At 38.0% G+C, this 27,054-nt stretch overlaps 2 protein-coding genes across 2 annotated transcripts in view; one reads left to right on the top strand and one right to left on the bottom strand.

Moving 5' to 3' along the window:
- The window catches only part of LOC140239429 (endoribonuclease LACTB2-like), a 13,496-nt gene extending 3,366 nt beyond the window's left edge, over positions 1-10,130 (bottom strand). Inside the window, exons 1-2 of the mRNA XM_072319268.1 lie at positions 9,943-10,130; positions 202-365 (exon numbers count right to left, since the gene is read on the bottom strand). Of these exons, the coding sequence (XP_072175369.1) occupies positions 202-365; positions 9,943-10,064 (286 nt within the window). The 5' untranslated portion in view covers positions 10,065-10,130. The remainder of the gene's footprint in view (positions 1-201; positions 366-9,942) is intronic.
- LOC140239428 (uncharacterized) lies at positions 10,113-27,054 on the top strand. Its single transcript, XM_072319267.1, has 12 exons — positions 10,113-10,402; positions 13,427-13,613; positions 14,686-14,757; positions 15,464-15,540; positions 16,589-16,642; positions 18,448-18,536; positions 19,987-20,109; positions 22,128-22,208; positions 22,905-23,043; positions 23,865-23,947; positions 24,632-24,728; positions 25,682-27,054. Exons 1-12 carry the CDS (start codon positions 10,325-10,327, stop codon positions 25,859-25,861), a joined length of 1,260 nt encoding a protein of 419 aa, XP_072175368.1. The 5' UTR covers positions 10,113-10,324; the 3' UTR covers positions 25,862-27,054.

The raw sequence follows: 27,054 nt of genomic DNA, 5'->3' as shown, positions 1-27,054 counted from the left end.
TTTAAAAGAGGCATAAATTAAGAATGACCCTTAAAAGCACTTTAAATGAGCTCAAACCATTTCAGAGTTAGCAAACAAGAGCGGGAGAATGTTTCTCTTTATTTCACATCAATAAAAAAGTGTATGATTTTAGAAGCGTTTCATTAAAATGTCATCAACATGAAAAGGATGATAAAATATTGTTAGCATAGTACAACCTACCCAACTGGAGGTCGCTGACGATGTCAGCGATGCCTCCAACGTGATCATGGTGCCAATGGGTGACAAGGATCTCCTGAATGGATGTACCATTGTCTGCTAGCGTCTTCCTCAAGTTACTCACAAACTCTGGCTTGCCTTCTTCGCCTGTGTCAATCAACACTCTCCTATCAACATAAGAATACGTATATAAAAGTATTTTGTCAAATACAATGACACAATGACAACCTGAACATACATTTCAGGGTGCTACATATTTTTTTTTCTTTTTATCACTTGCCCAGTCAAGCAGATTTTCAAATTGTTGCAGAACACTGACTAAATATGAATTTATGCCCAAATAGAAAGCCCAAAGTGTAAAAAACATGGTTTGATTGAGTGTTTTTGTTGCATCGCATTGGGGCTTCTTCACACAAGTGTTGGAAAGTTACATCACTAAACAGTCATTATCTTTTGGCTTCTGTATGGCTGACTTCTTGGGTTTATGGGGGGGGGGGTGGGAGTGACAACAAAGGTGGCTTCAAAACTTTTCGCTTGCCCTATTCGGGAAAACATTCTTTCTTTCTTTTTCTTTTTTTTTATTGTTCCAAAACACTTGCTTGACTTTGATTTTCACTTGTCCCGGGCAATCAAGCAAGTGCTTATGTAGCACCTGCATGTATTCGACTTTCTTTTCTAAAGTCCTACAGACAGATTAACTCAATATGTTATTCATGACAGACATCAAGAAGCTCATTGAATGCCCTGTAGGCCCTATGTTAGTATTTGTCGCATTTCTGTTTACACCGGATCTTTTACTGCATTGCATGCATCATCAGATGTTTTCTTTCAGAAGAATTAGACATACAAATTGTCAAAGGAAACCTATCAAATTGGCAGGTTCTTGGTGGTAGTGGTTTCTTCTACTACTCAACATCAACTCAGCATTAGCGGGTGACAGTGGAAGATGGAATTAATGGTATGACTTTGTATGTATCACATTGACATTCAGATTTTCGCTACATCTCATAATTTCTACTTCATCCAATAGTCACTATACAGATTAGACAAGGTCAAAAAATAAAATGTGTACTCTCTTTTTTGGGGGGAGGGGGATTGTGGTTTGAATGTATGTGTTGTGTTTGTGTGCACTTATTACAGTGTATTATATGCATCTTTGCCTCTTCTCACTGGCAAGGTAAATAACATGACACATACAGCTACTATAAGTTTGCAGATACTCATGTGTAACCAGGGAGGTGATTACGTCTCACCTCCCTGGTGTAACATAGAATGAGGCAGAAATAAGCAAAAAAGACATCACATCAAGTCCAATAATAATGATCACTGATGAAATTCACTGTTGTCTTTAAAAACAGGACTGGATTTTGACAGTTTAAATTCTACAAGTTTCTAATGACAACATGTGAGTAGTCCCAGTCATTATGGGGCAGTGTTCGTAATCACTCAAGATAGCTGATACTTTACAGGAGTGATTTGTAAATTAAGTCAGCTTACACAGAACATACTAAAATATGGTTGATACATTGTAATTTGGCATATATGTATAGGAATATATTATCTGTATGTACTTGCAGACTACAAAAGCAGATGGTGTTTTTACGGACTACAAGAAACTATCCTTCTTCAGTATTCTTTTAAATAGTGGGAAAATCACAGAATGTTGGATATTATACCGTCAGATCTGTCTATAGTGGCCACCCAAAGAAGACAGAAAAAGTGACCATTACAGACAGGTGGCCACTATACATAGGTTCTTTAACATGCTTTTTCTCTCAGAAGGAATTATTTTCAGTGGTTTTATGGCATTACATTGTATGACCACTACAGACAGGTGGTCTTTAAGCGAGGTTTGACTGTACAGTTCGACCTCGATTATCTGGCCATGTCAGGACCGGCGCTCATCCGGATAAGCGAATTGGCCGGATATGGGAGACACAACGTTAATGTATATAGCTGCCATCCAAGCTGCCGTCCCAGTGCACTGGCAGCTAGTCACGTAGCGTATCCCGCAACAGTGGTGTAATCTATGCTGGCCTGCGCAAAATTGTAGTCCCTTCTTCACAAAAATAAAGTATATCTTTATGTGAAAATACCGGTAATACATGTTTTACCTCATTAGATACTGAGAAACCTATCATGCACATCTTATGAAATTAGTGAAGTAGATCCAGGAAAAGATGTTAAAGTCACTATGTTTTCTCAATTTTTGGATGAAAAAAAAAAAAGTCCTTCACTGCGTGAACGCGTCCAGATAATAGAGATTTTCAGATAAAAGGAGGCCGGATAATTGAGGTCGATAGTGATATGTATATTATGTGCCTGTGAGTCTTGAAATGATGCAGATACAATATCATATCATAGATTGTAACTCAAAAGGCTGAGGCTATCATAGCACTGGTCACTCAAACATTTACAATAATACCAGAGGATCTCACAGGGATACACATTCAGCATGTTCAACTGATACAGTCTTTGGTTTTGTGTGCTTTCATAAATAAGTTGAAATACACAATGTGGTATATGCTGCAGCATCAAATTTTACTCCTTTGAAGTGGAATTTATGATAATCAAATACACAGATGATAGCACTAATACCGGTATATCACATGAATTTAATATGATCCATTTTCGGCTAGAAAAGTATCACATTCTGCTGTGTAATTTATATTGATTTATTACCTAACCAATGCTCCTAAAAATAACCAGATAGTGATGTATGTCATCTACCACCGTGATTTCCCATACTCTATCTTTGCTTCTTTCTTATTACCAACTCTCCCTCCCCCTTTTTACATCACTGATTTATCTATCTAGGGTGATCTGTGCATCTTTTCAACTGCAATTGATCTTAGGGAATGCAAGGCCCACTGGACTACTCTAAATTATAATGTAACAAATAATTTTTATTTGTTTCTGTTCATTATTACACCTAAAATGCTACATCAAGAGAACATATCCATGCTCCAAGTAAACAATATACAAATGTACTTAAAAATTAGCAAGTGGACAGGCACAGAACCAGAGAAATCACAGGGTTTTTCCCTGAGCAAAAAATGTCATTGCTATTGCTTTCTGTTTCAGCCACAGGATGTGGTGATTTTACCAACCTTTTTCTGTAGAGCATAATGAAATCATATGTATTCTAACACCGAGTACTTCATGAAATCTAAAATAGGAGTGCAGTGTACAAAGTCAAACATTCACCCTCATTTCTTGAAATGCAAGCAAACATGATTCAATACCAGTAACTTACTTTGCCCCTGTACCAATGATGTAACAGTTGGTCCCCTGTAGATGCCCTGGGCTGGCATTGTCCCCAAGGACTCGCCAGACTCGAGGAGAAACTTGGGCAATGTCAGGCAAGTAAGCACTCATGTTCAAGCCAGGTATTACAAAAGTTTCCCACTTGCTCAGACTAATACAACTGAAGTCAAAGTGTGTTCAGTGAATGGCAGCCCTGCAGGTTACATAAAAATTTGTCACTTCATACGAGGAGGAAATGCATGGTAAAAATGCTGGCACCCTCTCATCACAACACCAGCACACAGATGGGACATGTTAGAATTCTGGGCTGCTTTCCTTCACTGCGTGAGTTATGCATGGGCTGCCATAGTCATTGCAAACTCTAGTACAAGAAGTGGACTAGTGATTGCTGCTACAAGGGAAACTGCACAATAATGGTTATTGGTAAGTGAAGGAAAAAATGAAAGCTGTTATGGGCAAGATGAAGGAAACAAGAAAAGAGAAAGCAGAAAAACAGAAACAGATTTGATTTGATCTGATTTGATTTGATTTGATTTGATTTGATTTGATTTGATTTGATTTGATATGAAGATCAAAATAGATGAGAAAGAAAGAAAAAAAAGATGGGAATGGAAAAGAAAAACATGTTAGAGACAAGTAGAAAACTGAGAAATATGAACAAAATAAGAATGTGAAATCAGAAGAAAAATGGAGTAGTATTTTTATGAGTAAAAATGATGATCAAAAATACAATAAGACAGAGTAAAAGTGAAAAATAAAATAAAGAAGAGGGAGAGGAAACATTATTTAACTTTAGACTATTTTGGTTCTAATTCCTAATCCACCCCATGGTTGACTGATGCTCCATATACAAATTACTTGATTACCAGTAAATAGCTTTGCCAATGCAAATTAATCTACTCTGTCATCACTTGTTGGAAACAAAGGGCATCATCACACAGGTGGATAGTCCTGACAGGATTACTTACATGTTAACATTTTACAAAGCAAGAAATAAGAAATACACTGAAATCATAATAATGCAAAGAGCTGCCATAACAAGTCAGTTAACATTAATCTTCATCTTACCTCACTCCAGTACCAACTAAATAGCAATTTGTTCCAGCCAGAGTGTAATGATTAGGATTCAAGCCAAGAATGCGTTGAACACGTGGAGAAATCTGCGCCACATGAGGCAATTCAGTTGCCATGACATCAGTGTAAATCAAGATCGGCACCAGATGAGTTGCTACTATACTATCAAGCATTCAGCATACTGCTGTGTTTTATACTTTGTATCCAAGTTCTGAGCAGAAAAGAGAAAGCACTTTCTCTTTCTCTTACAGCTTGATATTTGGCTTAAAACCAGCTTGTGGTCTGAAATCAACTTGTTTTTAATATCCCTGCCTACTAAAGATGCTGGCATATCATACTAGTAGTCCTGTTTTATGTTACCTTGCCTGTATTCACAACATCTGCCCCACGTAACTTGCTAGTGAGACACAGGACTGATTCTGTGAAATGATATTTTGCTACAACTGTACACTATTGTGTTGTAACCAGATGAAAAAAAAAAAAAAAAAGAAGAAAACAACTACAAACAGGTACCATGAAATAAAATATGTCTCTAGTTGTTCATTTTATGTGTTTATCACTCATTTTCTTTCCCCTTCTCCTCGAATTGATGACCTATTGCACAATTCAATTGCACTACTCTCGTCAAAAGAGGGAGCTTTACAGTTTGACAAACTTCCAAAAACTTACATGACCTACAGCAACATGATCAGAAGTTCTAAATTATCACAATATTCATGGCAATAAAACAAGACAGGTAAAGTACAGAACCACACTACTAAAAAAAAATGACATAAACTATGAAACAAACTTCCAAAATAAAGGATATTATGAGAGAAAAACAAACCCTAGTAATAGGAAAAGTCGGGTTAAGACTAAATAAAATATGTCTGTAGCATTTTAGGTGTTTAAAGGTAGGGGATACCTTTTACAGACCTCCCAAAATGCAGCAAAACATTAAATATGAACCTCAGGGGACTTGTTTAGGCCACTGCTGAGAAATTTGGAAGTCAACAGTTATCTACAATTTGAATAATGCACAAAACTCAACTACCCAGTAGTTCTGTGTGTCAGCCACACTTAAGCCTTTTTGTTGCAGTCTTCTGTATTTTTTATCTATTAACACAAATCTAAAAGTATAATTGAGCTGATGTAATAACATATAGAGTGTGTGGCAAGAATGTATATAGAAATGTTTAGGTTTTGATAACTTTCTTCACAAAATATACATGATGGACAAAGGTAGCCTAGTAATGTACTGGAATTTACGGTGAGCCCCGAAAAAAATTCAATTCAAAATGTAACGGTCAATAAAAATGTACTAAATGTTACCTCCCACTTTCAATACTTTATGGGAGTTTCTAAAATGATACTCTCTTCAACATACCACTGTGTTTATACAACTCTTCATTTGAGGCATGCAAATGGGATTCCCTACCTTTAACTCATTTTCTTCACTCTTCCCTTTAATTTCATGGGAAGAGATCCCCTTAAATCCCATAAGGTTTTTTTTTTTTCTTTCTTTCCTTCTTTTTTAATTTTTTTTTGAGAAGCAGCAAAACAAGTGATTAATTTGGAACTCTCTCAGGGCCATCTGAATTAGCTATTGTTTTGCTTTTGCACAATATACACAAAGAAGACTAAAATTTACAAGACAAACTGAAAGGATATAATCATGAAGGATTGAAGAAAACAGCTCAACAAATGGCATCAAATGATGTCTGGTGACTTAATGATCAGGTCTTTAATGTGACAATATTTAATGATCAGTGCAAGGGGGTTTTCTGAAAAATCAGTGTAACTATGGCATATGGTACCAGGTATACATTGTAATTGATGCTGTGGAACATTGAAGTTGACAATAGACATGTATAAAATTACGGATTCATATTAATACTTGTATTCTGAAGCATACAATGACTTCAAAATTGTAACTACATAAAATCACAGAATATTTTCACAAGAATAGCTTGCGCTGTACAAGCTGGTTGTACAGACTGCTAGCACTCTCCTCATATTCTCATTCCAGACAAAGATCACAAGTTTTACAACGACAGTATCTTGAATTGATATAGCGTACCATCCTAAAACTCACATCTCACTGTTCTGCAACCCACTGAAAAAAAAAGAAACCATTTTGCATGTATTTTCTGATAATCCATGAAACAGTGAGCAAGGAAACCCTAATTACTTTCTCCCATATTTAGGGCAGAGAACAAAATAGTTAGTCTCTATTGAAGCCAGGACATATTTGAACAGCTCTACTATCATTTTAGCAAAATCAAAGAAATATGAAACTTGATCACAATCATGGCATTCAAAATATCATCTTGTGGGTCATTCTTCTTGGGAAGCATCTTAAAATGATTTCTCTAGGTCACATGACTGTGATGTCATTTGCTTGGAACTCCTCATTGGTAGTGCACCAGAACCCCATAAAATCTGACATTTTCTAAGAAGTATGGACTTCCCTTCCCTGTGAATATCATAAAAAATACCATTGTATCTGATTGCATGCACTCTGAACTCCAAAACTTTCCATAAGAACATATGTGACCCTGCACCACAAAACAAACAAAAAGTCGCCAGACATGCACTTTTAGTTAAGAGCAAATTCTGAAAGAGCAGACTTCAAGCTTTAAAATGATGTATAACTCAAATCAAATGGACCCTCCTAACCTATCTAAATATTGGAAGGAAAGCACACACTCTAGAGAAGTGTGAACTGAGAAACGAGGCTCTGAAGCACTGAGTCTATTCAAGCGTTTAATCTTCACCAAGCTGCGCTACCTGTGCAATGAATGGGACAAAAAAGCAGGATGAACCCACCGGTTTAACCACAATGGAGGGATTATCAGATTAAACTGAAATTGAGCATATATTAACACATTCTGTCCATGATAAATGCCAACTTTCAAAGCAGTAGCATCATCCTTTATAAAGTTATTAGAGTTAAAAGTGACGAGTGTGTACAGGTTTTTTTTTAAGAAATGCAAGGGGACTCTCAAGACACACCTAATCACACTATTCTAATTTAAGTATTTGAGATAAACTGCTAAAAAACACACTTTCCTATTCATTTTATGACACCAAATTTTAGCATAATGTAGAAGAAGACTTACTCTTTCGGAAAATATAAAAAAGTCAAGATTGACCAAATTGACCCTTTTCACCTATTTTCAGTCCTCACACAAAATCAGTGCATGCAATTTTTTGTTTGTTTTGTGATGCACGTACACATGATATCATGAAAAGTCACAAGGAGAAATGCATGTCATATGACTTATCTCAATAGAGTTTGTGTAAGCAGTTGCAGTTAAAGAGTAAATCAAGAAGCAGCATCCTTGTTTGCTCACTAAGACAATGAATTCGATACCTTGCACTTTGCACTCTGTACCTTCCTAAAATAATCACACCATCAGTCAGTGATTCACTTTGGATACTATACTAGGATCGATACATTTTACCCCTATGGTCATGAAGTAATGTAGCAACTGAAAGTTCAGGCATTTATTTATTTATTTATTTATTTATCTATCTATTTATTTTGTGGGGGGGGGGGGCGAGGGTCGACCATTGCAACTAAGTTGCAAAATGCTGATCAGAAATCAGACAAGGAAAAAATGCCAGGCTTGGTCAGCTGTGATACCTCTGACCACTGCAAGTTGTATAATGATCAATGGTCCTGCAATTGTGTAGATGAAGTTCTGAATCTTGACCTTTGACCTTGAGAATTGACCACTAAGCCCTTTGAAGTAACTAACATTTTTGGCACCCATTGTTCAGCAGCAAAAATCACAATCATGCAGTCAATCATGAGAACTACATCTCATGCATGAGTGTACCATTCACATTCATGGGATAAAGAAGCAATTCCTTCCTGCCATTTAACCCATTGAGGACAGACTGATTTTGCTACAACACACACTTCCCATACAGACACATGCCTGAGTATACAGGGACTAGTCTTCCACGGGTTAAGAAACTTCATTATTCAGTATGCATGGTGCTGTGTTTATGCTGTTCTTTGGGTCATGAATAATGATATAAACTTACAAATTATCTCAAATGCCCTAAAAAATGAAAGCACTTCAGCTCTCAATAGTCGATGACCTTCGCTGTGGGATTACTAGGCAGGACCAAGAAATGAGACAGTGTCTTAAAATTTATGAAGGGTATGTACAATGTAAAAGAGGCTTGCAAAATACCTGCACCCTTGCCCACTTTTCTGTCCCAATAAGCAATACATCCATAATCAACAAATGAAATCCAGTGGTGGCAGATAAGCAAAATGCCCATGTGGATAGTCATGATATCAAATATCATGGAACTTGAATGAGTGCAATATCATTTGTGCACCAGGGCTGGTGTAACGGGGGGCTTTGTTTTAGTTTGCTTTCAAGTTGATTATTAAAAGTCTGGAAGTTGTACAGAAAACTGCCACTAAGACCCCCCCCCCCCCCCATTATTTTTATTTTATTTATTTATTTATTTATTTTATTATTATTATTTTTTTTTTTTTTGCTTCCTAAGCTGATGAAACCTGAAAGTGGCAGCAGAAAAGTGTGGGTAAGGCTTTTATTTTTGCTTGTCACCTGATGAACCTGGAAGTACCCCCCCCCCCCCCCCTCATGTGTGTATGGACATACAAGAAGCTAACCGGTTGCAGTTGTTTACAAAAATGAGTGACAAAAGTACGCACTGCACTTTTAAACGTGCTTGTATGTAAATTGTTGAGTGCGTGCAGCAAACATTTGTTTATTGTGACAATATCAGAGCCATGCAATGGAACAAAAACTTCAAGTCAATCATAAGTTTAAAACAGGAGTCAATGGAAATGGGTGACGTCAGTCATGCGCTATCCATTTTTGCTCAAACAAAATTGCACAGCCAACAGCCACATGGCCACAGTGTGCGATGGAACTTAACTGAATGTCACATGATGATAGCAATCGACCAATTTGGATAGCTACATTCTAGGTGTTATATAGTGAGTAATAGTGTACTTTCGCACCTCCTTGTCAAACTAGTGCCACCTAGGTCTATGAGTACCATTATGAGTAGAACAGCTTAAAAGTTATACAATCATCTAATGATTGAATTTAATTAAATTAATCTAATTATGATTGAATTTATAGAAAATATACAATGACAAAAATGTTCAGATGTGCTCACAAAAAAGTGAGTGAATTTAACTCACTGAATGCTGTTTGACACCGTCTTCACATACCTTTAATTAGTCAAATACATGAATAAACAACAGTGTCAATAATTAAAACTGCGTATCACACCACCAGCACCAGACTCGACACCATCCAACTTTTACTTATTCTGTGAACAGCAACGTAATTCTATAGGTAACACCATTTTCCGTATATGGGACTGTGCATGGTAACGACGAATTCAATGTTGACACTCATTTACCTAGCTCCAGTTCCAACGATGTAAGTATTTGTGCCTCGTAGTGTCATTGGACTTGGATTAAGGCCTAATACCCGAATGATGCGTGAAGATAAACGCTCTATGTGAGGGATAACGGTAGTCATTTTGGTTTCTTCTCGTGTCTTTCATTCACGGTCCATCCAACAACGAGATCACACTGCGCGATGCGCGAGCTCTGTATCAGCAGACCAGCCAGGGTGTGTGGTCGGGGAGCTCATCTTACGCCGGCCCGGCTCGGTCCCGCGGCGGGGGCGCGGACTCGACCGGCCGCTCCGATCCTACGCCTCGGTACATCGTGCTACGTATTATAAGCGGTGATGCTGATCTTTTCCTATCGTTTTCCCGCAGGAGCCGCTCTGCAGATATGCCTGTACCAGCCGCTAGGAAACGCAAAGATAAAGAAAAGGCAACAAGCCAGCGGGCTAGAGATGAAGGAAATGGAGTAAGTAAACGTGAGCAGGTAGTTGCACTGTTCGGAAGTGAATGATTTCAATCTTCGTGTCATACTGTCAAGTTTACGTTTCAACTGAAGCCATCGCGCGATACTATTTCAAATAGTCCCATTCGTTGTGATCCGTGCTGTACTCCGCAGCTCCGAAGCTCGGAGTCACTCTATGGATGATGATATGGCAATGTGGCAATGCAATGCCATGCCAATGCCTAATGAATGGTGGTATTGTGGTCCAACACCATGATATGAACACTAACGCCAGTGCCAGACAGGTCGGACCAGTACTGGTAGAAAAAAAAAATAAAAATGGCTTATTTTAGTGACAAGCAGCCCTGTTTGTGGTAGAGTAAATTTAGTACTACATTAAAGTTAGTGAACTGGGCAAAATCATGAAATCGGCCCCACCGCAGTGCGCGTGCACCTGTGCGTTAGCAAGCAAGGTTAGGGTTCGGGTTTTAATAGGGTTAGGTAGCTCGTAGGGTTGTATTTATGGTTATCATTGCCGTATTGGCCATTAAATTAGTCGAGGGACATCATAAAGGGAGTCCTTCCGAGAATAAAAAGTTGAAGACCAAAGAAAAAAAAAAAAAAACGGGAGAAAGGCCTAAAGGGAGGACGAAAGATGCCGTACTGTGGAAATCGGCCCCACCGCTGTATCAATTTCGCGTAAACGACGTTTGGTGGGGCCACATTCAGGAGTATTATACTGTGGAACTGGAAGAAAGCCCCACTGCTGGCTGCCATGCTTATCTACCGATGAACGCCACACGCTGGGGCTGAATTCACGAGTATAAACAGGCGAGCCGCCATAGTATTAGTACGGACAGGCAGTGGTGGGGCCTATTTCATGAGTATGCCAATGAACTGAATACCTGTACCCAGTTACAACAAGTTAGTTTATAGTAGGCCCTTGGTTTGACCGCAAGATCGGTCTGTATCTGGTCGTCGGGGAAATGTTCCGCAGAGACTGCGTCTGGCTGGCTTCATGGATCCCCTCCTGAGGAAAGCGACAACATCAAAAAAAGAATATAAGACTCCTCCGGACAGATGGATCTTTCTGTCTAGCCCTTGGTGGCAAAGGACGCACATAAAAGGCAGTGTCAAAATGATATAGAATCTAGACAATCACTTTTTGCATGCAAAAAGAGGGAAAAGTCCTGTCTAAGTATACATTTTGGCTGTGGGAACAGTGATTTAAAAAAGAATTCAAGATATGACATTTAATGCATATGTGTAGGTCTACACACGTCTGTTGTACCACAAAACATCCCATCATATAAAATCTTCGTGATAAAGCCTAAAATATAAGGAGATATATATGTGTAATTTTCTTAATAAAATCTAACTGTATAGACAGTTCAGTCTGGAAACATTTTTTATTATAACTACTGTTCACATTCTGTTCACAATACTTAACATCAATTTTACCAATTGATTCAAATTTTTACAGTGGTTGTTTCTATCCCTAACTCATGTCTTTAGTATAGCCTATCTGCAGAGAAGTGCAGAACCATCACATAATAATAGTACCATAAAACAGGGTGGACATGCAGGGACGGTGAGGTGAATAGGGACACAACCGAGGAAAGTTTTTTGAATCTGCATTTTTCATATTTGCTTGAACTTTTTTTCTGATTTTTATCACAGGATGGAAGGACCATCCCACAGTGTCCAGAAAGTGGTCCACCTGATTTGAAAAAAATCTTTAAGGGTATAGGAGGTCAAATTAAAAGGTTTTCCAAAATATCACAAAAAATCAGGGTGGTCAAATCTTTTCAGCTGCTGTGGCCATTGATTAATGAAATTCGCTGAAAATGTGCAAACTAGAGCGGACTTGGTCTTGGAACCCCGCCCCCACCCACCCTCTCAGAATTTTTTTTTTTTTTTTTTACTGCTTAAGACAGGCCTTTTGCACTTGTATTTCAAGACCCTTCTCTCTGTCTTTTGCATGTTTTAATGCCATTAACACATCTGTTTGGATCAGACCCGTACTTCAGGTGCCAGATTACAATTATTGTAAGAACTCCCAAAATACCTGTTCATAATTAAAGTTAAGTATCACTAAATCTAGAGTGTATGTATAACATTGTACATCATGATTTGCCACTTTGAGTGCAATTCAATGGATTAGTAAAGTTTTGACTTACTTTCCAATCTTAACCTTTGACCTGATGGGTCACATTTTTGTATGTCAGCTCGTTTTCTTGGGCTGTTGCAATTTTTTTTTTTTTTTTTAAGATTGATTTAACGATGGAATAGATTGCTCTGAAATGTTTGTATATTATTTTTGAACTCTCTAGATGTTCCCTTAATCCAATCTATTGCATAGATTGGAAAAACTGCCTCTAAACAGCTTTTCTTTTTTTTTTTGGATCAAAACTAGTATTGTTCTTCTTGACCCCAAATTTGGGGTCAAAAGGGACACCGTCATTTTATAAAAAACATTATTTTCTTCCTAGTATTTTTTTTTTTCATAATACCAAATTAAAGGTATTTTAGGTGGACATAAAATCTCCACATAAGATTCAGTCTTTGGGCTGCATGAAAAAATTACAATCATGAGAACATTAAAATTGTCCCTATTCACCACATTATACGGTATTAGATTACTAATAGCAATGGTCCTATTAGTTGTTATCCATGCTTTATATTCTTCAGTTCCAAAGCTTGGAGTCTAATACCTGAATGATGCATGAAGATAAATGCTCTATGTGCGGGATAATGGTAGTCATTTTGGTTTCTTCTTGTGCCTTTTACTATTCGTAGGGTCGTTCCAACACCGAGAGCACACTACGCAATGCGCAAGCTACTGATAACCCAGGCACGGGTGCTGTAACCAGAGACATGAACGTGTTGGGGTCGCTGATGCGGTTAACGTACTGATTGATTACCAGCTTCAAATGAATGGTCTTGTTTGACCTGACGTGATCAGCTGTTCACAGTTCAGTTACTCAATAATCCAATTTTTATTTACCCAGTCATTAACATGATTAAGATTTTGCTTCATTCATGTAGGTGGTAGATGCTTCTCAAGGTGATTCCTCTGTCACAGAGGAACTTTCCTCCAGCTCACGGTCAGCATTGACAGAGTGTGCCTGTCGATGTCTACATTCCCTCAAGTGGTTGCTATTTCTTCTCGTCCTACCGGCAATTCTCAACCATGCCTCACTCTATAAGGAAGCAGAGCATCTCAAACCAGAAGGTAATTTGGATCCACTCTAAAAAAAAAAACATTTTACAAGACACCAGAGATAGATCTAGAGCTCACTTTAAGAAATTTACTATCCCAAGGATCAAGACACATAGGTACAAAATGCTTCTTTTTTTTTTGTTGAAAATTAGAAACATTTAATAGTCTTTAAGTTTGTGATTATAAAATCTAGAATTACTGCTCTGTTTAAGATATCCATTAACAGGTGCTGGAGAAATGATCATGAGCCCATTAAGAAATCTCTGCACAGGACATTTTCCAGCCATTTTGAAGAGGAAACAAAATCTGGAATTGTATACAAAGATACAGCTATAGCAATAATGCCTGCATCCAGTACCAACCAATTACATGTATGGGTACAATAGATGAAATAAACAGAACAATAAATCAGTAATCACATTGCAGTAACAATAAAATACACAGCACAAAATATGTCTCCATAGCTCATTTGATTATTCTGTATGTCAACAGCATGCATAAAAGTTGATTGTGTAAGCCTTGAAAGGCCAGCACTTTAAGATTAAAGACACGGTAGCGTGGGGATGCCATGGAGTGGAAAGGCTGGCATGGCTTGGATAGATATCTCAGTATTACACAAATCGTGTACAGCTTTATTGCTGATCTCTATGTATAAGTGCGCACACAGCCAAAAAATCTCAAGTGGAGTTGACCATTATGGATGAACATCTGCTTCAATGCACATACCAGTATTTGCTGACTGGTGCTATTCATGGTTTTCAAATGTATCCCTGTGGGCAGTGAATGAATCCAGCCACCCATGAATTCCCATGCTACCAGGTCTTTAATTAGTGGTTACAAATCTACTAATTCCCATTTATTGAAGAAACCAAAAAATGTATGCAAGTTTCTTTAATAGGATGTATTGGTTTGCAACATTGATGCGTGACATAAACAAGCAAATCAAGTAATCCAATCTGTTACCTTTCCTAGATTCTTAAGAGAAAAGAAAGTTCCAATGTAAGAAAGCATTTGTATTTAAACAGTATCATCCTGTCCATTATGCAGTAACAAATACCTACGGTCCTGTATTTGTCTCTTAAAGGAGAACTGGTCTCAGTGGGTCCAACAGACCACAAGATGTTTATCAGCTGCACCGGTGAAGGGAAGCCAACAGGTAATTTTTGGGTTAACAAAATGATGACCCTTATTTGCAAATATTGTTCAATGCTTGTGAGAAGCAATATTTTGCCCAGTAGATTTATCACAGTTATCTCTAAATGGCTATGAAGTGATATCTGCCTGACTTAAGTTTAAGAGTTTTGATCCTTGAAGGAGTGGAAGATACCTCAGGCATGCTAAAAAACAAACAAACAAACAAACAAACAAACAAACAAACAAACAAACCAAAAAAACAGCTACACTGCAACACAGTATTCAATGATACTTTAAATTAATCTCTCAATACTGCAGTCATTTGTGCATAGTTGGATCCCAGATTCCAAAGTATAGTTTTCTTTTGATCCACTCTGGAGTGGCCCACACAAAAGAGATACCATTTTTATATCTTTTTAATTGGCAGAAGGATGCCTTGCAGGCAGAGTTGTATCCCTACATTTTTAAACATTTTCTGGGCAAATTATATATTCCTAAAGACATCATTATTTTTCTTTGAGAGCCACTTAGAAGTTTACATTTTTTCTTTTCATTCAGTCTTTATTCATTCAAGACTGGAGTGTGCAATAAAAACAATGATGAAGATGGAGATGATGGTATAAGTTTACTATTTAAGTTCACTTCTTGATGTCCAGACTGTACACCATCAGTGTCACAGTTTGCCCAACAATGATTAACGTTGTTTGAATGCTTTTGTGTGTATTCAGTTGTCTTAGATGCACCAACTGGCATGTCATCTGATGTGTGGTGTTTGGTGCAACCAAGGATAGCAAAACTTACCCGGGTGAGTGAGCTAGTAGTCTTTGTCCTAGATATTCCCACCATATTGTCAGATATCCAGTTCAGGTTTAATTTATGTTATAATCAGCTTCTCTCTCTCTTATTTTGACTGTATTTTTACACCCAGTTGAGTGTAGCTCTAGAGAGACTGCACAATATATATATAATCATCATTGTTATTATCATCATTACTGGTAAATTCTAATCAATTACAATCCTTTCTTATGTGGTGTGTATTTATGAAAAGTCTTTCATCAATTGCCTTACAATGATGTCTGACTTTGGTTGAAATATTGAACAGTAGTGAAATGTCATAACATACATTAAAAAAAAAAATATCAAGTTTTCACTGTCTAACCATGCTGCTTTTTTGAAAGTTTCTCATCTTGAATGTCTGCAGCTTTGTCAGGGTAAAGTTCCTGATATGCAAACTTATTTGCTTTTCTTCTTGTTTTATTTTTTGCATACAAGAATTAGCAATAACATTTCAAACCCTGAGGGTGGAACGTTTGGTACATGTTCCCGACAACAAAAGTCATCATCTGTTATATTATATGGGTTAGTCAAATACGTCAACATCAACCACCAGCACAATGCACTCCATCGCTCGCGCAGAGCCAAATTCACTGTGCGCGGGTCCTTCGATCATTTGTTACGTGAAAATGTTTTCCCATTGGAGAACATTACAAAAAAATGTTCTCCCATGGGCGAACATAACGAATGTTCCTCCATCACGTGACCGTGTTTAGCCAATCACTCACCGGTATTTGACTAACCCATTTAATATAAATGTATGTATATTCATATTTGCTGGAAATAAATGTAATTGAACTTGAAATCTTCATACATGAAGACTGCAACAGGTATTTGAAGTTTTGATAGGTGTTGCTTAGATGTAATGTTGTTCTCTCTGAGCACCTTTGTACCCTTCCTATCTGCCCTTGATTAGAAAGAGATGTGTAAATGTCACCAAAATGACATTCATTTTAATATGTTTGTTATTTTTGTAATTTGTTTGTTAAATTGATTAGCGATGTTTGTTTTGTGGTCAGGTGTGCTCCTATGACAGGACAGGGATTGGCTTCAGCAGCTCATATCTACATCAGGTAAATGGAAAGCAATGTAAGCACTTCCCTGATGACAGCAGAACTTGATAGAGTGGTTGAGGATAGTGCCAAGAACTACTGGCTGCTAATGGAATGGCAAATTTGTGTTCAAATGTGTGTGCCAAGTACTCAGAAAAGCTGTAAAAGGTACATTGTAGTTTTTACCACATTCAGATGCCTTGCCTTGCAGTGGTTTGCTACTGGCATATGACATTAGATATTGACCCTCAATATCAGTAATGGTTGTATTAAATTACGTCTATGAGACATGATTGTAATGAGTGTATAAACATGTATTCTGATGTGTTGTAGACTACACATTTCAGCCAAATGATCTTTCCAAATTAAATCCTTCAAAACCATACTCTGCACTTTAGCTTCCTTTCTGCTGACATGCAGGCACAAGGCATTAAGGTGGACCTGTCTGGTTCTGCTCTTTCTGGATAAAATGGCATCCCTGGTACTTTGTGTCTTCACTTCCGTGTTGGCAAGACAATACCATCCCTGGCATGTAGCACTGCCTGTGGCATTTTCCCAAATCAGATGAAAGCGATACATTCTGACAATGTAAAAAAGAGAGGCTTACCATGGCCTCCATTTTTCTTAAGGAAATCCTCCAAAATGCACCATACACCTTTCCTTCCTTTCAGCTAGCTTATAGGCACAAACCTTAGAGACATTCCTGCTGCCAGAGAGCTACAGGAGTCTCTAATTCTCTTCGGCAGATCTTCCATTATCCACATTTTGGTACCCTTCAGATTTTTCCCAATCTTTTGAGTCATTACTTTGTCATCAAACATGACACAACACGCTTTAATTGGGTTGGGCTTTATTTTTGCGTTCGCTCAGTGTAGTCTTCCATACTTGATTCCTTTGGCCTGGTCTTCTGACAGTTTCATGCGATTAACAAGAAATCTCCAAAATCTAGGCATCATTTCTTCCGTCTTTCTCCTCCACACTCATGACCACAAAATTGTTTCTTGCCACATAAGCCGAGAGTTTGTCTTTTTCCTCTTTCATAGTCTTTGCCCTTTCTTCTGTTTCTGCTCCCACATGGACATTTATCCCTCTCTTCATCTATTTCTTCCTCATGCGAAATACAAGCAGCTTTTACCTCCTTCATGTCTTGCCTAATTTGTTGCATTTCCTTCTTCAAAGTGACTTCAAATGAAGTAAAAATGTTTCTTTAATTCTTTCTCACTGCTGGTCTATCATCTGTCTCATTACCACTGCTATGTTAGTGTCCAGGCTCGGTGGCGTCTCTGGTCTTGGTTGTTTGGGCTTCGCCCCTTTTCCCGCACTGCCAGAGGTGCTAGCCTTTTCAAAATTCTGTACAGAATTAAGTTTCAAACTACTGCATATGCCGAATATTCTGTGAGGTTTTTATTTTCGTGAATTTGCGAGTCAGGTGCTATTCGCGAAATTAAAGACACATGAAAATAATGACTCTGATCCCGATATGAACGTGACGCACACATATACATTTCTACGTTCACTACAGTACTCCATGATCGTGAATTTAACCACTCGCAAAATCGTCGGGAAGTCCTGATTCGCGAAAATTTAGACTCGCTAAATGTATGGTGTATACAATATGAAATCCACACACTATGCACACTCTGGGAGAGAGCTGAGAGAAAACACGTCTACTCCTTCAGCGTCATGGCAGTGGCACACACCCTTATGTGTGGACACACACAACACACACAGACAAGGGACAAATGCTTGCATTCCTGTTTACTAATCGTTGTTATGGACAGGAAGTTTGATGCTACATTTAATATGCTATGTCTGCTCATTTGCAGCGTCCAGGCTTTGATGACAGTCCCCCTGGCCCAATGTCCAGCGATGTGGCCTCCATGCTGACCAAAGGGCAGGAAAGTACAACAGAAAGGTCAGTTGCACAAAGAACCTGTCTATCCTTTGATTGTCATCAAGGTTGCTGATTTTTTTTCTTTTTTTAATGCTTACTGTGCAGCCATACTGTACCCCCACCCTTGATTTAATTCTCGCTATCGCCAATGACGTAAAAAGTACCCGGATGTTGATTTAAGCGTCATTTACGGTGCATTATGGGATAGTCCGGTAGCAAAGTCACTTCCGTTCGTACACGCGTGATACGTGACTATTGCTATTTACACACACAACCGACTGTATTCTACGTGTACTTCCTGTTTTCTCGACTCGAATTACAGCTTTAATGTGATTTGAAATTTCTCCATTCTTAAGAAATTGCTGTTAATACGACTATTGGTTGTTGCTGCGAAGCTGCCATGTGTTGTTCGCACGACAATAAATGAAAAAAATCCGCAGAAATAGGACCCTGACTGGCATACGAGACGTGACGTGGCCGCGTGGGTGAAGTTTGCGGGTGACTCCACAGCGCAGTACGTGCACGCGCGACTTACTAGTAGTGGTAGTAGGGCTAGTGCCGACGTACTTACTTGGAAGAAGTTGCTTCGGAGACAGGATAAGTTCGAGATCACGGTTCGTTCCCGATTGCGTTCGCAACATTTCAACAGAGAACAAATAAAAAAAAGATGGGCATTCCATGACGATATCCAGAGAGGTGAATATTTTCCAGCATATTTTCAGCGTACAAGAGGTATGGACTATGCAGAGATGACTGATCTGTGATGTGCACATCGCACGATCAAGCAGTACGCTGTACCGGTAGTGTTAGCTTAGCGTGCAGTCTAGTGGTGCATGCTGATGCAAGGCCGGCCGCCGGCCTAGGGCAATGCATGCGGGGACTACAGTGTACGAGCATGACAGGCCTGGCCACTCACTGGCTCAGACAGTACAGCCGCCTATATACTGTACTAGTATCCGTGGTCGGCGCGGCGCTATAGGTAAGGTACACGTACGCGCACGCTAGCGCTGTGCAAATTATGCCCCGCGCCGGAAGTGCCCTTGCTACGAAGTGCACTAAATCTTGACAAAAAAGCCACATCCGGGTACTTTTTACGTCATTGGCGATAGCGAGAATTGGTGTATTATGTTTCCATCCTCTGGGTCATCCACAACTGAAATTGTAGCATGTTGTATGGACACACACAAAAAAGATAGAATAAAATATATAGATATATATCTATATATATACTTGCGCAGCAGGGCCTATATATATATTCATATTTGTATCTATATAAATATATATGATTTATATGCATGTATGTGTGAGGTTCATGTAAGTGCATGAATTGCACATCACAAGTATGAAGTGTGAATTCCCTGGAATCACTAATACCTTTTATTTTTGTCTATTGCATTTGATTATAAGTATTTTGAAATATTTGGTAATTTTGTGTGGATGTTCTCGTTTATGCATGTACATTGTATTCTAGGATGGTAGAGGACCTGCATACACTGATCCATTCCAACCAATCATACAGTGGGCTGCCATACATCGTGGTGGGATCTGAGCTTGGGGCTCTCAATGCCATGTTCTATGCACAGATGTTTGAAAGGTAACTGCTCAACACCAGTCTTAAAATTTGTTTTCTTGGATTACTCAGCAGTCTCATAACATTTCTGTTTAGAAAGGATTTGTTACAGATTAGTGTTATTCAAAAGACGTGATTAACTATCTGCACATTATTCTGTTAACTGAAAACTAATAGTGGCAAATTGTATAAAGGAACAACAACAGAGCGGGCATTATGGTACTGAAATTCAAAGCTCTTAACTGAAAGAAACAAGCTCCCTTCCCTTTTTATGCCTCCGCCACGAAGTGGTGCCGGAGGCATTATGTTTTCGGGTTGTCCGTCCGTCCGTCCTTCCGTCCGTCCGTAATGAATTTTGTGGACAAGGTAACTATCAAAACCTGTTGAGGTATCCTAATGAAACTTGGCATGTATGTGTATTAGGGGGTGAAGTTGTGCCTATCAACTTTTGGGTCCACATGCTCAAGGTCAAAGGTCAAAAGGTCAAGGTCAAATACATAAAATTTCACTATTTCCACCATATCTATTGAATGCCTGAAGATATTTTCTTGAAACTTAGTGTATACATGTATTACCCAATTAAGATTCTCTGGTGAAAGTTTGGGTCATGAGGTCAAAGGTCAAAGGTCAAAAGGTCAGGGTCAAATACATAAAATTTCACTATTTCCACCATATCTATTGAATGCCTGAAGATATTTTCTTGAAACTTAGTGTATACATGTATTACCCAATTAAGATTCTCTGGTGAAATTTTGGGTCGTGAGGTCAAAGGTCGAAAGGTCAAGTAAAAATATTAAAACTTCTTTTTTTTCTCCATACCTTGGAAAATTGTTTAAGGTATCTTCATGGAACATAGTATATACATATACTGACTGGAAGTGATTATCTAGAGAATGTAGGGTTCATGGGTCAAAGGTCAGGGGTCAAAGGTCAAGTGCAACACTTCAAAATTTTACAATTTCCCTCCTATCGTGCAATGCCTGCAGGGTTATTTTTTTTTACACTTGGTGTATGCATACATGTGTAACCTAATAGAAATTCTCTGGAAAGTTTTTTTTTTTTTTCTTTTTTTGCCTCAAAGGTCAAAAGGTCAAAGATCAAGTGAAAGTGCTGAACTAACTTTTTCCTCCATATCTCGGAAGTGGCTCAAGTTATCTTGAAACTTAGTACATATTATGCATGTTCTACCTGAAAGTGATTATCTTATGAATTTTAGGGTCAAGGGCCAGATGAAAATGGTAACAATTTACTATTCAATTCAGAAATTGCACTTTTTCTCCACACCTGTACCTTGAAAATTACTCAATGCCTAAATGTATGAATGGGTCAGAGTCGAGTTAAAGTCCTTAAATCCCTAGATACATGCTCTCCTATTCATCCAATTAAACCTAGGTCAAGGAAGGTGAACATTCAACACATTTGTGACAAACTTGTCATTTCAATATTTTGCCAATTTTGTGAAAATGTAATCACACATTGTCCACATGTACTATCTAGACCTATTGGGAAAATCATGCATTATGGCGGAGGCATACCAGTCGCCAAAGCGACATTTCTAGTCAAGTCTGCAGTGATAGTACTGAATGATTCTTTTCTGCCCTAAGCACATCTCATGCAGTATGTACCTTACAGAGAGGTTCTACGCTTTACGACTCCTGTGAAATAAGAATTTAGTAATCTCATTATGATTTGCTATCTTATCATGTTAGATAAACTGTGCTGAAAAAAATAGGTGTTTCTGCAAGTTCATATTACACCATCTGAAATTTGCCCGTATGAAAATGTTTGTTTTGCTCATTCTCTCAGAAAATAGCCAAGAGTACCAAAGTCTTTATAACATATCATGTTTATTTTTTGTTTTTGTTTTTTTTTAAGCATAATCTTGATCGCTGAAATTAATGCTCTGGTTATGATTCAGAACTTATACTATAGTGACCTATTCCATGTACTTGTGAAGACTAATATACTCTTATATGTAAAGCAGTTGTCCTGCAATTGATACTTAGATCTACAGATTTCTTAATCATCTCTTTGTGTTCCAGTGAAGTGAGTGATATAGTGCTGATTGATCCCTTGGTGGATGGAATGTTTGAGATTGACGATGCCATCTGGGAACAGTTCTGGTGAGCCTCAAGATTTGTTTGTTTTGTTTTGGGTTGTTTTTTTTTGTATAAAGTACCATCAGTCATTGCTTGGACATGACCTTTTCACATTTATGTAGTGTTTTAAAGAGGCTTTCAAAGAGAACTTCATTGCAATATTTTAATGATGCTTCTTGTATTTTGTCACCACTCAGTAGAAATCATAGTCATCATAACTCTTATAAACAAAAGTTCTGAAGGCAGTATGTAGGACTTAACATGTGCTCTGTCAATCATTTGGCAGGGACAGCCATCTGGCCATTCCTCACATACACTTGTGAAGTGAAGTACATGTTTGTCAGCCATTTTCAAACTTGAAATGCTTTATGGTATACATAATGGCCTCAAGGAAAAGATATGGCTTATGTTTGTGTTTATGATAATGGCTTATATATGGTTCTGTTTCAAGGGCTAAGCATTGTCATGCAGAAGACATTTTAAATAGGATTTTATGAAGCAAAATTCTCCCATAGCTTCTGTGCAGTAGTGAGAAATGTTTCTCCTGTTTGTTTGTTTGTTTTTTTGTGGTGTCTTTTTTTTGGGGGGGGGGGGGAGCTTTGTTGGGCTAGTAATTAGGAAAAGGGTTTGTATTAATGGGAACCAGTATCCATCATGATAACTTAACATTCTAAATCTGTATTGACATACGTATTATCTTCTTCTTTATCTTGAATGTAGGTATGGACACCTTGTGCCAACACTACAGTCTCTTCAGCTCTCAGCTGCTATTGGTCTGACACGTCTCGGTCTCATGTTGGGACTGGTTGAGCAGCCAATCAAAGGAGAGGTTATATCGGAAACAGTACAAGCCAGACAAGTAAGGAAGCAGGGTTCAGAAAATTGCTGTGCTGCTATCATAACATTTGTAAAGCTGGTGAAAGGTGAAATGATAGATTTTTCTTCATCACTACCATGGACAGTATCAGTCTTTTTTTCAAGAGATAGTTTCTTTGCAGTGTTTATACAACGCATGGAGTTCAGGTGTACCGTATCATAGTCCGAGAAGGGTATTGTAGGGAAGATAGGGAGGAAATTATATTTGATATTTTTCAGGGTGTTTCTTTGTTAGTTTTGTATACTGTATAAACTCTCTTCAGTCTGAGTGTTGTTATCCTAGAGATTGTGTACCATGCTTTGAAACACACTCTGAGACACGGTTTGGTTAATTCTCTTATCTTCCAAGCTGCATGAATGGGTATACAGTGACAACTTCAGCATTACTATCACTGCATTTTACCAAACATTCTTGCTTGTGTGTTCCTGAAGGTTGCTGCCTTCTTGTAATGCTCCTCTGGGAGTTATGTGAATGTGGTTCGAGTGTGCATTTAATTTAGTTGTCTACGATGTATTGAAATATTTCTAACACCTCAGTGGTATGGGTTGATGTTCTTAAAAACCAAACAAACAAACAAACAAACAGCTGATGGTTTAATATGATAGTTATCATTAGTTGAAGCTGTAGTAGCAGCAGTAGCATCCCCAGCAGCAGAAGCAGCAGCCATGCTACTGCAGTTTCAAAGTTTTTAAACAAATCAGTCAAGATGGCAAAATGTAGCAACTTTGAAAAACCTTGAACTGTGCCACAATAACTGCAATAATGTTTCTGTCATGCAACATTTTTGTGTGTGTTTCTTGTAGAAACATTTAATGTGCCTGCCTCGACATCTGAAAGCCGCTGTAGAAGAACATTTTTTCGCCAACCAGAGTCTGTCACAGATGAAGTGAGTAAAATGAACCAAGCCTCTCTCACAATATGTAGCTGGTCCTCCGGCCTGTATTATTGATTTATGTTTTCACTTTCCATTGAAATGACTACCTGAATTTTTTTGTTTTAATTTATTTATTTATTTATTTTTTGTCTTTGATAAGTCATAGCCCAAGTAAAGTTGCCACAAATAGAAATTAAGATTGGTGATGTGGATTGATGCTGCCACTTGACTACTTATTTATTTTCCTCCAAACACAGCTTGCTTCTGCTAGAGTGTGTCATAACATATTGATAGTGTTATGAAGAGAACAAATTTCAATTTTGTTCACAAAACTTAGCTCTTTTCTGAAAGTTTATATAGTTTTTCAACTGAAATGTATGACACTTAATACTAGATGGGGCAAAATATAGCAGACGAAATGTATGCTGTTCAATGCCGAATGTGCACTGTTTAGCCATTAGAGGCCATATTAGAGGATTAAGATGTGTATGTGTTGAAAATTGTTTCCATAGATTGAAAAATTTTGGCTGGCAAGTGTACACAACTGGTGCAAAAACAGAATCATTGAATCCCTGAAAGAATTTTTGTCTTTTCCCCCACCGAACAGAACTATAATTGTGTGGTATTTATCAGAGTTTTTTATTGATGATGGATGTGATAAGTTGCCTTGTCATAATCTCCCTGTGTACTTGACAGAACGGCGTACACAGTGAAACCATTCCCTCAGAATGTGAGTGTGACAGTCATTACAGGGAATTATTATGATGAAGAGCTACCCAGTCCACTTAACAAGGTAAGCTCAAAGTGACACAGTGCCTACTCCATTTCTCACATGCTTCTGATGTTAGCATGTGTAATAAAAATATCAATAACCAAGTACAATAAAAAAACTAGTAAATAGAAATCTGTCAACCAACAGAGAACAGAAAATAAGATATTAAACATTGTTTTGTAAGCTTGTGATACCTTTTAATTCATTCATCTCACTGATTTGTGATTAATAGAACTACACTGTACTCATTTATAATGCAGATGTCACCTTTGCAAAATTAAATCAATCAACTAATCAGCCAAACAATCAATCAGTCAATTGATCAATCAATCAACGGTGTCGTAAACTCATTTTTTTATGTAAGTATTTTGTGCCATTTGTTTAAGAGTAAATAGTTAATATTTTTGTATGTATCCATGCATTCTGGTCAGTCTCATTTCTTAAATCAAAGCATTTTCCTTTTCTATTTCCCTGCCATGTCAATGTCCTGAAATCTTATCTGTGAATGGCAATGTGGTGTCAGAAGAGGATGATGTATGTACAGCATAAGGTGAAACTCAGCAGTGAAAAATCACTTCTTCAAATCAAGTTTTCAAATGAATATTTCTTCATTTTTTCTTACCTTTTCTGCAAGTGCTTGAATCTTGTAGATGCTGCCAAATCTGGATATTTGATTCCCACTCTCATTTGCTCATGAGTGGGAATGTTCTGATATTTTTACCTTGTGCCAAAACCAGAATGAGGTGACTTTTGTACAAGACTTCTTCATCATTTTGCTAATGTCTGACATCACCTCTCTTCCTCCTTTCTTCACTTACTCCCCCCTTTCCCCTGGTCCCTTTACCCCTCTCTCTTTTTCTACTCACCTTCCTTCTATCCCTCCTTTGTGTCATCCCTCTCCTTTCTCCCTCCCTTCATCCATTCCTTTCCCTCTCTATCCCTCCTTCCTACCTTCCTTCTCTCCCTCTGGCTAGGTTTGGGCCAAGGCTACACAGAGGCTGGTCTCCTCAGTCCACCCCTCAGCCAAACACCTCCTCATCAACGGGGCCGACCATCACATGCTGTACCGCAATCCTAATGCCATCGTAGAACCCATCAAGAAACTTATCAGGCACTGGAGGCAAAGGAATAATAAGATGGCGAAAGGAACATGACAGTAGTCGATACTTTTCTCTTTTTTTTTTCATTTATTATTAGGTCTGTAAATTCTTAGTTGTCACAAGGCAAGTTCAAAGCCCTTTCCAGTGCTTTCCTAAAGATTTTAGGGGCTCTGACTGAGACAGGGAGATGAAACAGAAATTATTCCATGTACCTGCATGGATGTTCGACCAATGTCAGTACTGAAATAAAAGAAGTGGATACAAAAGCTTGAGAAAAACTCAATTGTAACTCTTATTTTACTGTGGTCCCTGTAGATGGATACTTTTTTCGGTCCCATGACATTTGCTCCAGGGACAGTTGCTCCCATGAGATATCTGCACGCTAAGCCAAATATAAGTTCTACCCACATACATAACCCTAACCCTAGTCCTAATCCTCACGTCAAACTAAATCTAAAACCCTTTCACAACCCTAACCCTAAGTCCTTGGAGAAAATAAGACCGGAGCAATTGTCACAGGAGCAAATGTTGTGTCACCACATTCTCAAACAGTAAGCAGGCACTTTCAGGAGCTTTCTTCTTGTTTTTTTTTCAGTGAGACTTCATTTTAGCATTGTCTTCTCCTTTGTCACCACATGATCACATCTTTTAGGAAATAAGATCATTTAACAGGGTATCTTGTGTGCATATGGCCCATAGAACATCTTAATCTTCCGTCAATGCTTCCCATAGTTCTATATGTGCAATAATGCAGCGTCCTATGTCATGATAAAGTTTTCAAATAGCAGTCACATTTTTTTTTAAATACCATAAATAATTCCTCGAATTGTACATAACGAAACTAGTCCCTAGGTGTTCAGATACCTACAAATGGAAAAATTTTTTAAAAATGAAAAATTTGTGAAATCTGTGACATTTTTGGCTACCTTAACTATCAGATCTTTACATCATTCCACATAATGCTTTAGAGTGAAACTCAAAATGCATGTCAACTTTATTCCAAAAGATAATGCAGATTTAGGTTAACTAAGTGTCCATTTAATCCACATCTCCTTTTGAAGGATTGCATCTTTTTGAGACAACTTTTTCAATAGATTTATTGTTAGTATTCCAAATGTATCTTTCTGGTATTGTGCATTATGTTTGTCAGACATTTTATATGTGCCTTGTTGACAGAGAAATCATGTTTACAGAGAAAAATGTACTGATTCAGCAAAGAATGTGTCTTTTATGTCTTTTCATTTCTT

Source organism: Diadema setosum, chromosome 16 (genome assembly GCF_964275005.1).
Source record: "Diadema setosum chromosome 16, eeDiaSeto1, whole genome shotgun sequence".
NCBI lineage: Eukaryota > Metazoa > Echinodermata > Echinoidea > Diadematoida > Diadematidae > Diadema > Diadema setosum.
Note: the sequence above shows the minus strand (reverse complement) of the source record. Positions and strands in the feature narration are given on the sequence as shown.